This window comes from Ailuropoda melanoleuca, chromosome 1 (assembly GCF_002007445.2).
Source record: "Ailuropoda melanoleuca isolate Jingjing chromosome 1, ASM200744v2, whole genome shotgun sequence".
In the NCBI taxonomy this organism is placed as follows: domain Eukaryota; kingdom Metazoa; phylum Chordata; class Mammalia; order Carnivora; family Ursidae; genus Ailuropoda; species Ailuropoda melanoleuca.
The window spans coordinates 17,046,569-17,062,504 of record NC_048218.1 but is presented as its reverse complement, the minus strand read 5'-3'; the positions used below and the strand labels follow the sequence as shown (position 1 = coordinate 17,062,504).

The 15,936-nt window shown below is 37.7% G+C and overlaps 1 protein-coding gene across 1 annotated transcript in view; it reads right to left on the bottom strand.

Annotated features, from left to right (window-relative positions):
* Positions 1-15,588, bottom strand: part of CYYR1 (cysteine and tyrosine rich 1) — a 99,969-nt gene extending 84,381 nt beyond the window's left edge. The window contains exons 1-2 of the mRNA XM_034656496.1: positions 15,196-15,588; positions 10,192-10,294 (exon numbers count right to left, since the gene is read on the bottom strand). Of these exons, the coding sequence (XP_034512387.1) occupies positions 10,192-10,294; positions 15,196-15,268 (176 nt within the window). The 5' untranslated portion in view covers positions 15,269-15,588. The remainder of the gene's footprint in view (positions 1-10,191; positions 10,295-15,195) is intronic.
* Positions 15,589-15,936: the final 348 nt, after the last annotated feature.

Sequence of the window (15,936 nt, the reverse complement as noted above, 5' to 3'; positions counted from 1 at the left end):
ATAATACCTCGGTCATGAGGACTATTTTGAAGATTAATAAACTAATATATTTTTACGCATGTGGAACAGAGAACATATTAAATAAAGGGCAATTCCTTTCATTCTGATAATACTTGCTACCACCAAGCCCAGTCTCTCTTAGAAGAAAGACCAAACTCAGGTTTCTATCTAATGAAGGTAGCCTCTAAAACCAGGGGTATATGACCCGATTGAGTCGATTCTGTTTGGACAGGGTCTGAGTAAATAAAGATGAACCAGCACATAAATTGATTTGTCATGACAACATATTCCATTCAGAATGAACTGAAAAGCCATGAATCCTATCCTTTAGATGACATAAAACACAAAAAGCACATAGAAGAAAATAAAGGCATTTACTGTCCTACCACCGAAGGTTTATTCAGGCTGATTAGTGAAGAACAGATCAATTTTCACAGAGGCGCAGGAATTTTGAAGGGATAGAAAATAAGGGAGGCTGAACGAGATGTATAACACTTTTCAAAAGGCTGATTAAATATAGAAAGGAAAGAAATCACAGTGTCTTTCCGAATTTCCCTGGGGCTCTGAGGTTGGCTTGCTGTTCTCTTTCATGCACCTGTCTTCTACACCTATTTCAACAGGCACGTCTCGGCTTTGTACTCTCAAATCTATCTGTGAGTGCTCCGGGCTTCCCACTGAGTTCAGATTAGTACATTTCACCAGTTGAAGGCCCACTGAACTAGGCCTATAGGCTAGAAAGCCTATTACCACTGCTCCCCCGCTTCTCTGCCACTCAACATAATTAAAAATGGAATTAATTCCCCTTTCTGAACCTTCTTGAATATTTCGTATTAGTTCCCAGCACACCATCCACCCAATCATCCAAAGTGAAAGCTCCAGAATTAAATTTGGGCTTGTTCCTTTCTTTTAGACCCAGTCGCTGGCCCCACATTCTATTAGTCAGCAAGTCCTTTCTCTCCTACCATTTCATCCCCTAGGATAGGACATTGTCACTTAGCGCCAGCCTTGCCCACCCAAGTGTGCTTGGAGGATGGGCTGCCTCGCCATCCCCTGGCAGTTTGTTCAAGTTGCAGAATTTCAGGTCCCACCCTACACATACCAAACCAGAAGGTGCATGTTATTAAGATGCTGTGATACTTACAAGGAGAAATACGCATTTGGTCTTCATTCTATTTCTGGCACAGAGCTCCTAAAATCCTTGAAATTTCCTAAAGGTGTCTTTTGTTACCTTAATGAGGTAACTTTCAGAAAGCATCTGAGGATGGGGGCTGGTTGCCAGGGGAACCAACCATGTGATTAGAGGTTTAGAACTCTCAGTCCCACCCACCAACCTCTGGGGAGGGGAGTGGGGCTGGAGATTGAGTTCAGTCATACCTATGTCATGAAGCTTCCATAAAACCGCAAAAGGACAGAGTTTGGAGAGCTTCCAGGTTGGTGGACACGCAGAGATTTGGGGAGAGTGGAGTGCTAGGGGGACACGGAAGCTCAGAGCCCTTTCCTCATGCCTTGCCCTAGATACTTCTATCAGGCTGTGGCTGAGTTCTTTCTTTTAATAATAAAATAAGTAAAATATATCTCTGGGTTCTGTGAGCCACTCCAGCAAATTAATCGAACCCAAGGGGGGGGGGAGTTGTAATCTCCAATCTATACCTGCTCAGTCAGAAGCAAAGGTGACAACCTGGACTTGCCATTGATGGCTGAGTGGAAGGGGGTCTTGGAGGACTGAGGCCTTCACCTGTGGGATCTGATGCTGTCTCCACACACAGGGTCAGAACTGAGTTCATCGCTTGGTGACACGGGAAAACCCACACAACAGAATTGGGCTCAGAATCATAGGTGTCCAGGTGATTCATTCCAGCCATCATCAGGCTTCCATTGGTTCCTTCTTTTTTATTGGAAGATTTTCAAAGATAGGAATTATGGATAATAATATAAAACACCCCCATACCCCCATATTCCCCACCCAGACTCATTCCATGTTAATAATGTATATTTGCTTCAGTTGTTTAATTTTTTTAGTAATAAAACACTAGAGTCAAAGGCCTCCTCCCTGTTCTTCTCCCTAGGTGACCTACTTGTCCCAGTTTGCCAAGGAATGTCCCCATTGTAGCAGTGAAAATTCTGCATTCTAGGAAACCTCTCAGTCCTGGAAAATCCTAAAACTCATGCATACCCTTCTTTCCCCCAGATAATTACACATTTACCACATGCCCATGTTTCCAGTAATACACAGAATTATTTTATGTGCTTAACTCTGTAAGAATAGTACCATGTTTTGCACATTCTGTTTCGGTTAGCTCTTTTCCACACAGCATTACCAGTTTTGAGACTTACTATAATGATACATTATCATGCACTGATTTATTGTCATTGTTGTATCCCATTCCATCATATGAACATACTCTATTTATCCATTTCCTTCTGATGGAAATTTAGGTTGCTTCCAATGTTTTGCTAGTTTAACATGTCCACCAATATGATAAATACCACCTTTTGCAGATCTGGGAATTTCATAGGGAATATATGTGGGAGAGGAATTGCTAAACCCCAAAGTATGCCCATCTTCATCTTGACTGAACGTGGTCAAATTGCTCCCCAAGTGTTGGTAACAGTTTTTCTTCCTCCACCAGCAGTGTGAGTCCCCTTCACCTTTGCGTCCCCTTCACCTTTGCTCACATGGCTCAGTACAGTCTCACTTAAGAGCACTGATAGCCTGACAGGTGCGAGATGGTATTGCAGGTCCTTGCTTAACTAGCCATCTGGAGCATCTTCCATATGTTTATTGCCCTTCCACTTTTCTGCTCTGTTATTTTTTGTGTGTACACACATTGCCCATTTTCCTATTGAGCGTTCTGGATATTAACCTTTTGTGAGTCATATGAATTTCAAGTATCTTCCCCAAGTGGGGGATTTGCCTTATGTTTTGTCTATGGAATTCTGTTGCGTTATATACTAAAAATTTTTTTAATGGAGATATAATTCATATACCATAAAACTCACCATTTAAAAGTATATAGCTCATGGGGGTGGAGATGGATGGAATAGATAAAGGGGATTAAGAGATATGAACTTCCACTTATAAAATAAATAAGTCACAGAGATAAAAATCTTTGTTAAAAAGTATACAGTATATTGGTTTTTAGTTTTAGTAGTTTTATTTGTGCTTTTATCTTTTATTTTAGAAATCTTTCCTATCCTGATACCATAATGTCATTTTCTCCCTTTTTAAAAAGCTGTAAACGTTTGCTTCTGGCATTTATGTTATTAATCCAATAGGAATAGGCTTTTGGGTGTGGTGTGATGGAGTGATCTAGTTTAATGTTTACCCATATGGATAGCTAATGCACCATTTATTAAATAATCCATCCACCTCCCCTGGTTTGTAATGCCATCTGTTATCTATCAAATTTCCATATATACACAAGTCAGTTTCTAAGTTCTACATTCTATCCGTTTATCTATGAACAATATCACACAATTTATTTTCTATAACTTTGTAATAAATCTTGATGTCTCCAAGGCATGTCTCCTCACTTTGTTCTTTCTCATATCTGTCTTTTTTTCCCCTACTGTCCCACATAAACATTAGGCCCAGTCTGTCAAAGTCAACAAAAAAATGGTCCAAAACATGGGTATTGAGAATTCCACTGAATTTACATAGAGTTCAGGAAGAACTGCCATATCACAGTATTGGCATCCTTACTATATTCCCATCTACAGTTTCACAGATATCATAATTTCAAGTGTCTCTTTCATCCTTTGAAATTTTTATATATTTCTATTACTCCATAAATGCCATACATATATCATTGCTTGATTTCTTACCAGGTATCTTATAGTTGTTGATGTTGTAAATGAGATGGTGTACTACATAAATATTCCATTGTCTGGGTGTTGCTGTTATATAGGAATACACTAATTTTTGTACACTGAGCTTGCATGCTGCAATCCTGGTGAGTTCTCATTCATTTTTATAGTCCGAGGAGTATAGGCAATCATATCATTTAAAAATAATAATAATTTGGCTCCTTCCTTTCCAATTCTTATCACCTCTTTTTAACTTATCTTGTTCATTACACTGACCAGAGCAGTAGGATGCTGAATAGAAGGGCTAGAGGCTAGCTTGCCTTACAGTTGCCTTTAAAGGGAAAGGTTCTAATATTGTATCACTAAGTCTAGTTTGAGGTAGGGGTGGTTTTTTGGATTTTTTTTGTTTTTTTAAGATATTTTAAGGTGAAGACATTTTCCTCTTTATTCTTAGTTTGCTGAATGTTTTCTTTTAACTCTAAGTAAGCGATGAATCTTATCAATTGCTTTTCTTTTCAAGGTTAATCTAGAATTACTCTCCTTTAAGAACCCTTCCTAGGACCCTAAAGTTGGACTAAAAGCACCTCCTCTCTAATTCCACTGCATTTTTTGCTCCCCCTAATAGATTAAACTATCTCTTATACATCTATGCTCCCTGGTAGCTTATAAACAATTCAAGGGCAAGAGCCATTTTGATTCAAGGCTGTATCCCCCAGAACATGGTGTAGAACATAGAATATCTCTATACATATTTACAGATATAATTTCCTGAGAACATGTTCTAGAAACTTCATTTCTTCTTAAAAACAAATTATGTTTCTGACATTTAAGCTTAATTTACAAAGGCAATTATGATGAAATAGAATGTAAATTTGACTAAGAAGAGTTTTAGATTTCTAGATGTTTACATTTGCTCTTAATAAAATAACCCATAAAATATAAATGGCTTCTGAGAAACACTGACTTAATTCTTATATTAAACATAATTTGTTACTACTTTTGAAATCAAATTCATATTTGTTTTAACATTATATTAATTATTTATCTTTGTGTCATGATTAAAAATAAGACCCCCCCACAAACTTCTACTTGCTCAGTAAGCACCTTCCGGAGTTGTTTTTTTAGTATCTAAGTACTAAGAATATTTTAAGTTAATTAATTTAAATGATGTTTTTACCAATACCAAAAGCCTTTCAAAATACATTATGTTCCAGTCAGCATTTGAAGAGCCTCATGTGTTTTATTTAGAATGCTCAGCTACGTAATGAGTGTATGACTTCAAAGCCATTTGAAAATATGAAACCTTTATCTTTTAACTTGGTTTTGCTTCCATGCATAACATGGCTCTAAAATCATGTGGTGATATTTATTAGCTGTCCTGACAAAACTGTGGGCAATACATCTTTCATATTTCATTGAGAAGAAAAGAAACTTCATCCCCCCAGGATCTCCATTATTAGTTCTTCTTCTTGATTTTTTTCCCCCATGGGGATTTTGCGTTGGCCGGATGGTCCTCTGAAATCCCTAGACAGAGCTGCATTTTACAGAGGCAAACTGGAAGAGCAAAAATCTATTTTTGAGCAAAAGGATTAAATCTTATATCTTGTTATCTGGCTCACTAAGTCCACCCTAGGCATTATTGGGTTCATATTCAATATTGGGCAATGCTCTTTTTTCCTCACATAGCAGTTTCCCTTCATTTCCAGTAAAGTCCTGTTTTTACTTTGTTCCATTACTAACAGTAATTAGGCACTCAATTACCCCCTCTCTCCCCTTGAATTCTTCTAATTCTAAAGAGTACTCTACAACCACATCTTCATGCTGGATCCTCTCTCTCGGGAATGTCAATTGAACTTCATCAGCAGCAAAAATTGAAATATCCCTTTCCATATTCATCACAGATGTTTATTTTTCATGGACAAGAGTGGCTGAATGAAATATTTGAAAATCAATTTGATGAAAAATTGTTTACTTCTTGAATTGGCCCAATCCTCACTTTCAAGCATAGTAAAGCTTTTAATCTTGAGGTAGTTACCCCTGTGATGAAAAATGTCAAAAATGGAGAAATAATTCCAAGGTCACATAATCTGTCAAGTTGTTCTAAATAGTGCAACATTACAAAGTGTTTATTCCAAATCCATTCTCTATGGCATAAAGAAAATAATGTCCATTTGGCATCTTCTCACCTGTGTCCTTTGTCATGGTGGTGTCTAAGAATGTGTCATTTCTATATAAAACCAGCTATCTTATTTCCAGAAAAATAATGAATTATTTTGTTTCAGTTTTTCTAGGTATGGTCAATAAAAGTATGTAATCTACCAACAAAAGTATATGAAAGTCAGGACTTATCTTTTGTCTTCCCTGCTTACTCATTTTCCATATTCAGAGTTTAACCTTTGCCCTCCAGCAACAGTGAACAATGTGGGTTTTCCCAAACTAATCATCTCCTTTCTTGTATCTTTGCCTTTGCAACTGAGAGTCTCTCTCTTTCTGGAATGTACCTGCCTTTCTTTACTGTCCATTTATGTAAATATCTACTCTTCCTTCAATACTCTGATCCAGTGTCATGTTTATGAGACTCTCTCTAAACATTTCCTTCTAAACACACACACACACACAAAGACATAGCTGTTTTCTCTCTTCCTGGCCCTACAGTGACACTTTATAGATTAATTCATTGAATTAGAATTATTTGTTTACACTTTCTTCTCTTATTAGATTGTGAAATCCTAGAGGTCAAGGTATATCATTTATTCATTTTTGGATCCCAGAATCTCAGTACTGCCATGGTAATTAAAGGGCACTCCCTATGTGTTTGTACATAACTGATTGCATACTATATGCTGACTTCTGTAAAAGCATTCTTAAATTCTGAAAAATGGTACTATTTTTCTATATTGAGCTTATTATCTGTAACCATAATAACCAAAAAAGTAAATATGCTATTTTAAATAGACTTATGTTAAATAGACTTACTGTGGTGATCATTTTGCAATATATACAAATACTGAATCATTATGTTGTACAGCTGAAACTAATCTAATGTTATATGCCAGCTATATTTCAGTTAAAAAGTTGATACACTATTTTAAAAGTTGAATTTTTAAAATTCTTCATGAGACATAAGTAAAATTAAGAATGTTTAACTGAAAGAGAAAGGAAAAGAAAAAAATGGGGGGATGTATAATTTGAATTTATTTGTCAAAATTAACTCATATTTAGAATATAAAATGTCTATAAAGGAGGGGCCTGAGTAAAATAAGAGTTTTCAACTAAAAGATAAGTTGAAAGTTTGCTCTTGTGATCTCTTTAAAAATGAGCCTTCCTGGTTAATTTGCAAAACAGAAAGGCGAGCTGAAGTAAACAGAGTTAAGGGCTAAACATCTTTATTCTGATTATTTTAGAGGGGCCTCAGCAATGAAGATTGAGTGTACCTTACCTTACCAATTTGTGAGCAGTCTAGAATGACCCAAATTGTATTTTGCCCTCTTTTTAGCTCATTTTAAATGGAGCCAAAATATCTTCTATTTTGAAAACAAATGAGAACAGAAACCAAATTATAAACAATTTATAAAATTAGTAATTTAGGATACATAACATTCCATTATGTTTATTGCTTTCTTCCTTATTACTTTTCTAATAACTACAAAGATTTAATTTTCTGTTAAGATGATTAAAATGATTTTAGTAAGAATGTGCCTGGATACTTGGAAGAGAGGAAGTGTAGTTTATGAGGTCCAAAATAGCAGTATTTGAAAACATGTGCATGAAAGAACTTTTGTAAGCATTCTTGGAATGACTTTTTCTTCCTATCTACTCCCCCCACCAAACCAACTTAAAAAAAAAAAAAAAAAGCCTTGGGTGGAGTTAAGACCTCTTTTCAAATCCTAAACAATAAGTGGAAATCCTGAAAATGTATTCTCCTTTATTCAGTAGGGAAAACACTTTAAAGCTTTTCTCTCTTTTTTTTTTCCTCCTAAGAATTGTTTAGCAAAGGATTTACTTAGTGGCTTCTATTTTGAACAGAAAATTCAGTTTTAACAGCCTGAAATATAATGCCATCTGTGTTTCTTCTTCTCCCCCTACTCAAAACACAATTCCTTTTTTCAAACATAACAAGTACATGGCCCAAATAACCCAGATAAATATATCAATTCAACTAATTCTTTACTTTAACCAAGGGTATAATTAAAGAGTTAGAGTATGTGCCATAAAAATGCAAATGTGGGGGCCCCTGGGTGGCACAGCAGTTAAGCATCTGCCTTCAGCTCAGGCTCAGGCGTTATGGGATCAAGCCCCACATCAGGCTCCTCTGCTGGGAGCCTGCTTCTTCCTTTCCCACTCCCCCTGCTTGTGTTCCCTCTCTTGCTCTGTCTCTATCTCTGTCAAATAAAAAAAAAAAAAAAAAAAAACTTAAAAAAAATGTAAATGTGAATGCAAATATAAAACATACAAAACACATCTATACGTTTAAATTTTTTAAGTTCTAATTAAGTAATTTTGTCTTCTCTCTGTATTTACCAGGGTAGAGGTAGCTATGAGGTGAGAAATAAGGGCACAACAGAAACCTTGGTACATTAGCAGATGGGACCAGGAGCCAGGGGACCAAAGAATCATAAAATCCCTCTGAAGCCAGTTTTCCCAAATCCATACCACCTGCTGGGCCCACTTACACATCTACCAGAAACAGCAATAGCTGGCATGTGGAATTCACTCGAAAATAGAATTAAAATTCAGTAATAATGTATTTTAAACTACTTTAAAAGTGAGAAGTGATATACCAATGTGAAATATCATTATATATTTATATTCAGGGTATTCTGAGCTGATTAATTCCTGTAAATATCATTCTGAATGATCTCTAATGCAAAAAGGGGACTTAATCCCTTTTCCAACAAGATTCCCATGAGAAAAATTTCAAACATTTTATTTAGGGTTTATTTTGCATTTCAAAGAATGCTTAAAATTCCACTCATCAATCTTTATTACAGCCTGACATTTCTTATATAGCCATGATAGACTTCAAGAGTATCCCGAAATATGATTCCTTTTGGCTTTATTCAGAGACATGATCTCTAATATCAGCCCCAACTCTGATTCTAGAAAGTTTATGTGGTGCCAGGTTTTCTATCCTCAGAATGGAGGATGAGTTATAAGCCATATCAGTGGACATATTCCTAAAATAGCAGGCACATTTCCCTTCATGCCTAATCTTTCCTGTTTCTACTAAAGCCTTCACAGGCCAGGGGTTAAGCCACAACAGAACGGTTCCCAAATCATCCTGATACTCACTTGAAAAGTAAAAACTAAGGAACTAGTCTGAGAGGCTAAACTCTTACTGTTATTGGAAAGCCATGGGTGATTTGTGACTCCAAAAATTCTTAACATTCCTAATTTTCTGATTTCTCGACTTCAAGATCTGTGTAAGTAGAACTGAGATTTGTACACCTTTCAGACATACAACCTTGAAAGCAGTTCTTGTTCTCCATTTCTCTTTGCCCAGAAGCACCTCCAAAACAAATTCTTTCTTCCCTTCCCTTCCCTTCCCTTCCCTTCCCTTTCCTTTCCTTTTTTCTTTTCTTTTTTCTTTTCTCTTCTTTTCTCTTTTCTTTTCTTTTCCTTTCTGTGGGCTCCACACCCAGGGTTGCACCCAACGTGGGGCTTGAACTCATGACCCCGAGATCAAGATCTGAGCTGAGATCAAGAGTCAGACATTTAACTGACTGACCCACCCAGGCACCCCTCCAAAATAAATTCTTAATTTGTTATGGGCAAATGCTCAACACATCCTGTGTGTGTATGTTTCATTGACGTTTGTAGTTGGTTACCACTTCACACTGTTGATGGCCTTTCTTGGGCTCTAAACTTATTTCCTGAAGTTGCTTAATATGCATTATGTAGAAAATCGACATTTCATATCTCAAGTGTTTTCCATTCATAATGTCTCTTTTCCCTGATATCTACTGAATGGGTTAGACAAATACATGGCAAAATAAACTAGCCATAATTAAATGACAAATTCTAGCCTACAAATCCTTCAACAAAGCAGACAAAAGCGTATAATTTACAATGTTAAAAAATAATCAATGATATGAATGCAGTCGACTAAAACCATTATTATTCTGGAACACAAATTAAGCAGTAAAAGAATACTTTTTAACTCCCTTCTAATAAAAGCAGCTTATTTTGCATATCAATTTGCACATTTTGTCAAATAATATAACACACTAGGTAGTGATGAGTGTTTAGTATCTCCGTGAAGATTTTATGTCAATAATGACGACTCTCAAAATTTCTTGCCCCTACCTATAACGTAGTACTTTCTGAAAACATAACTGAGCAATGGGAAGAGCATCAGTATTGCCAAATCTGACCAGTACTCACGAGAGGATATTCCCAATATAAGCGTAGTAGGAGCAGCAGTAGGGCGTGGTCCCATCACAGCAGTAAGATCTGCAGTCTTTCCCACACTGAGCAAGGCAAACCTCTGCAAAATAAAACCACGTATGTCCTTCACAGTTCTGAAATCACAGCTTCATGAAAAAGTCTTCTATTTCATATCTCACCCAGTCAACGAACACTCTTCAGTGCCTTTAGATATTCGTTTTATGTACTCAGAATTCCAAGACACGTGTAAGCATCTAAACTAGTCTTCCTTCCCTCCTGGACATTAATCTAGAAGAGGCAAAGATCACTATTTTTTGAATTTCCTGATCAAGCACCATAATTGATAGTCAGAATTGTTGAATGAGACAGTGAAGGGAGAAATGAATGATCCAATGAATCACTCATTCAGTTTTTCAATAGAATTCTTATAATTTTGAAATGATAAAGTCTTGACTTGAGGGTAGTACTCCCAATTAACTTCATTTTATGGAAAGTGTCATTGACATATCTCAACTGGAGATAATTTTAAAATGATGTATATTTTCATGACAGTGTATTAATGTTATCCTTTCTCTACATTTTTTATCTTAATAATTACAGTTTGCACACATATGGTAACACAAATGAGTCTGCATATCCTGTCAATCCATCTGGATTGGAAGATAATGAGTTAGTTGTAGGAAGAGGTTCCTGTAGATAACTAACTAGTAAATACTTAAGAATTTATTTAATGCCAGATTTAAGAATCAATAAGTTATGAAACAGCACTGTGGGAAGGGGAAAATGTATTTTTCCGAGTAAAAAGGACATGTTGGAGCTGATAAAACCAAATTACTGTCTTTTTTTCTGTATGTTTTTGGTAATGAAAATTAGACCCAAAATGCTGAATAAAAGTTACCCTAGCTTTTAAAAATTCTTTGGGCCACCTAAATGATTTATGTTAAGATCATTTCGTTATAATCAGTGGTATAAATTATAATGGATATGTGAGTTTCAGGTACATGATGAGGAAAACATTAAGTTATAGGCTGGTAATGTAAGTTATGTGTTTAAGAACCACAAAATAAGCCCTTTCCAGCTCATTCTCTACAGGTAACATTAACTGTGATCTAAATTATATAATTCTTTTGCTTTCCTGTCAAATCATAACTGAAAAATGCACGATGTTACACTGTATCTGCATCTCCATGTGATTGATTTATCTAGAAAGGAAAATTCAGATTTTGTTTTTAAATCACCTCCCTGGCAGGATGATTTTTGACAAATGGATGTGATTAAAAGTTCATTCACCTTTATCAATACTGCATGGCTTTTCCAGAGCAAGTGAAAATATTCGTATTTTTCCCCTCAATTTTATTTCTACCTTAATGTTTTCTTCTGAGATGTCATAAGAAGAAACCAGAGAAAAAAATAATTACCCTTGTAATACTCAGTAACTGTACTTAAAACCACTGTTAAAATTTGAAGACAGAAACACAGTCTAATGATTTATTGACAGTGTATGCTTTTTCCAGAGTACGTCACATTTTTTAAGGTTATTTATTTTTTCATTTTCTCATTGAGTTTCTACAGCTCTCATTTTTAGTGGTGTTTAGTTCATTCAAATATTTAGACTAGTTAGTTGTCTCAAGAGGCTTCACAGTGATGTTTTCCTTTGTGTTTTTAAAGCCATTCAGATAGTGGGAGAGTTGAGGTCCCCACTTCTTCTGTCTAAGCAGGACAGCCCCTATGTAAGTAGTTTCATGGGGTGCATTTTGAATGACACCATGCTAGTGACATCTTATTCAGCTCTCCATGAATATTAAAGATCCAATTACTATTATTGTATTCCAATTACTACTATTATAAGGACATGGTGTTATCAAAATATTTTGAACCAATGTTACAGGAAACCAAGCCCATTATCTTGTAGCCAAGAAGCTGGATTATACCTGCAGCAAACATCAAGATCATGTCACACATTGTTCATTTTTTTATGGCATTTTCCAGTGCTCCTGTCAACTTCCCAGAATTAAACAACTGAAAAGGGCAGATTTAATAGTACGGCAAATACATTCACAGTCACATTTCCAAACTGAGGTTTTGACCACACCTCAAATCTTATTTTAATATGTTAGTTGTTTTCTCCAGTTTATTTGAGAATAATTCTATGAAGATCAGATTTGGAAGATACCAGAGCATTTTCTCACTTGTAAAGAATGGAACATTCCAGTTGTTTCAGAAGATAAATGATATTACTTCTAATATTCAAGTTAATATCCTTGAAAAATAGCCAGTTGAAATTTCCTCAGTGACTTTAGTTAAAGGCATGATCTGGAAGAAGGTTCTACAACCCTCACCCCACCTTAAGGAATGTGTAGCACAGGAAAAGCAACATCTGGCTGCAAGCACTTGCTCAGAAATGGTTCTTGTAAGCTACAGCTGAGGATAAGAGAGGAAGGAAAGGGCGGGGACAGAAGTCACTGGCTGAGGCCAGGAAGGTAAAACCTTGGCCAAATCCTGTCTTTGTCGCCTGCAGTGGGAGTTGGATAATAATATAAACTTCACTGGGTCTCTTTCCAAAGGTGGTTCCACAGCAAACATGATGCTTCAGGCAGAGAAACTCTGCTCTTACATCCCTAACGAATGCAACGTGAATTTAATGCATTTGCTTTGGGGGAAAATAATTCGGGTGATGGGCAATGCATCTACTTAGGGTTTTGTACCATTAAAGCTGGCAATTCTTTTAACAGGGTGTCTCGACTAGTATAGGTGCATTGTCTCCCCATCTAACTCCACTCCTCTTTTCCAGCCACATCTCCTAGTTCCAACCAAAATGAATTCTGTATTTTTGTAAATAGGTATCTCATGATTTTTGCCTTTGTTCACATTATATCCTACTCCATTCCCTTATGTCCAAAGTTTCCCTATCAAAGGTCTAGTTCCTAAAATTCCTCTTTAATTCAATTTCTCTGAGCGAATATTTATTGAGCTCTTCTTGTGGGTCAGGTATTTTGCTAGTCTCTGGATATTACGCTGAACAAAACAGACAGACATTATCTTCATAGAGCTTACACTCCTAAGCCAGAGAGGAGGTCCCCTCCTGTGAACACCTATAGCACACGACTATAATTTCCGACGACACAGCCTTCTATACATTGAAGTAGGCACACCTTATCTCCCAGATAAGACTCAGAGCATGGCTTCTGTCCTATACATCACGCAACACACCTCACTCAACAAATATTGGGTAAATAAATATGGCAAGCATAAAAGGGCTTCTGAAGCAAAGAGTTCAGGAATTAACAACAAAGAACACATTAGCTAAACATTTCTTGTCAAAGACAGTAAGTAGTTCATTATTACTGGCTTGTGATTACTTTGTAGCTTACTAGGGAGGGATGCGGAAGGAGAGAAGAAATGCATGGAGGAAAACTTTCTAAACTAACCAAACTTGTTGCCGGCCAGCTCTTGGATTTCCTGACGTCCGGCGACTGTGCACCTAGCGCTGGGGGCACAGGAGGAAAGGAAGGAAAAGTGTGCACATTAGAAGCTTTCAGTTTACCACAGGGAATAAAATAGACAAAAGAATAAGTTGTTGTTCAAGGTGTGACTGAGTAAAGATGAGTGAGGTCCTGTTCTGTTTTCTAATTTTTGTTTTCTTTGGATAAACAGAGGAGGTGGAAAGAATCATTGCTTCAAATGAACTAATAAGATTTTAATATAAAACTAGTATTAATGCAGTTCTTTCTCTCAGTCTCTCAAATTCTGAAAACCTCACACACTGTAATTAAGAGAAATAAGCATTGTAAACAGGTTAGAATGTGGTTTCTCCTCATTGAATGGGAAGTACTTTTCCTACTTTTATAAATTTTTGTATTTGAAAGTCAGCATTTTCCTTGCAATAAAGTATCTTTTAAATAACTTATAGACAGCCACTAATTTACATTTAAATGTACACATTGAAAATTTCTATAGAAGTTTAGGGAGTCATTTCTGGCAAGGTTGAATGAATTCAATTCTCTTGATGTTCAAGTAACAATGTTGAACGTCTTCGGTTCTGTTGCAGTATCTTTGTAAGTATCAAAAGCTAAGTCAGTACTATGTAAATTTCCTGCTGCCTGTGATTTTTATCCTAGGAAGTGATAGACTTAAAAACACTTTACAAACAACTTTGCTTTTAGCGTGTTTTATGAATATAAAGCAGTGGCAAAACCACACATGTAATTAACTTTATATATGAATAACCAATGAAAGGCCTTTTGAGCTCCAAGTCACAAAACAAGAAAACTGCTTGGCTCCATCAATTATTAGCAATTCTCAGGAAGAATAATTAGGAGGAGGGAAATGAAATCTCTTTCACCTATAAACAGAGCTTAACGAAATCGATGAAAAGAGATTAGTCTCTGGGTGAATTTACGCCCCTTGAAAACCTTATATTTGAACCCAAAGCATCCAGTTATCCAGACTACTACACTTGAGAATGATCTAAAGAAAAAACCCAAAGGTCTGAAGCTTTTTATTTCGAAATATTCAGAACGTGGAGGTAGCAGGGGCAGCGGAGAGCCTATCCTGAAATGGAAAAGTCACATTAGTTTATTTTAAAACTTCAGCAAATACCTCTAATCTCAGGTGCTTTTTAACGATGCTTTTCTCCCACCCTCAGCCTTTGCCCTTCGCCCTCAGATTCCGGAGTCGTGGATAGGATTCGATCAATTTTAGGCTATCCAAAAAGTAAAATTCCCTAAATGTGGGACTGGGGTTTTTAAGTTGCTTGCGGAAAGAGAAAGGAGGCAAAAAGGAAGAAAGGGAAAGTTAAAGAAAAGGAACAAAACAAAACCGCGTGGAGGTCGAGCCGAGGGTCCCTGCGCGCCGGCTTCTGTGGCTGCCCAGCGGGGACCACACAGTCTTGGCCCTCCCACAAAGGTCCCCGTGCGTCCCGCCCAACCCGCGTAACCCCGAGGGCGACCCAGGCTCAGTCCCAAGTCCCCTTCCCCTCTCCCTCCACCCCAAGCCACTGACCTGCGCAGACAAAGAACAGGACCAACTTCGGAAGCAAGATCCCTGGACACCCGGGCAGCCTCCGCGCGTCCATCCAAGCCGGTGGCCGGAGGTTGCGCGCCAGGACAGACGGACAGACAGACTGGAAAGAGGGCTGGGAGCGAAGGGAGGGCCCGAGACGCGGAGGGGCTGGAGGATGATCAGAGGGGGAGGGCAGCACTCCCGAGATGGGGGTCGCGGGGAGACTGGGCCATTGCCCTGGGAGCCTTCCGAGGGGAGCCCGGGCTGGCCCGCGCGGGGCTGCGCTGGGACGGGTCTCTTTGTCTCTGTCCGCAGCGCTCAGGCGGCAGACCAGGCAGCCGGCTCCTGCGTCCTGGGCCACCCGGGCTCACATTTCATCTCCGCGGGTGGCACCGACGTGGGGCTGGGGGCGGGAGTGGCCTCGACTCCTCCCCACCCTCCGGTCCTTCCTTCTGTAGAGGGACTACCTCAGCTAGATGGAACTTTTTCTAACCCTATGTTTTGGCTATTGCTGTGTGGTTTAGCAAGCTCCTTTTTCTTCTTGCCCTCTACTCCAGTTTTTCCTTTAGAAGCAATAGGTGAAGAAGAATTTAGTTTTTTGTTTTTGTTTTTATCTTTAAACGAATGTAGAGTATTTTCAGGGTTGAAGGTACAGGACAAAGAAAGCCAATAAGGAAAGCCCAGGAGAATTAGAAAGTACAGGAGTGTAGGGTATCTCTGCTGAAAGCTGATAAAAAGTTT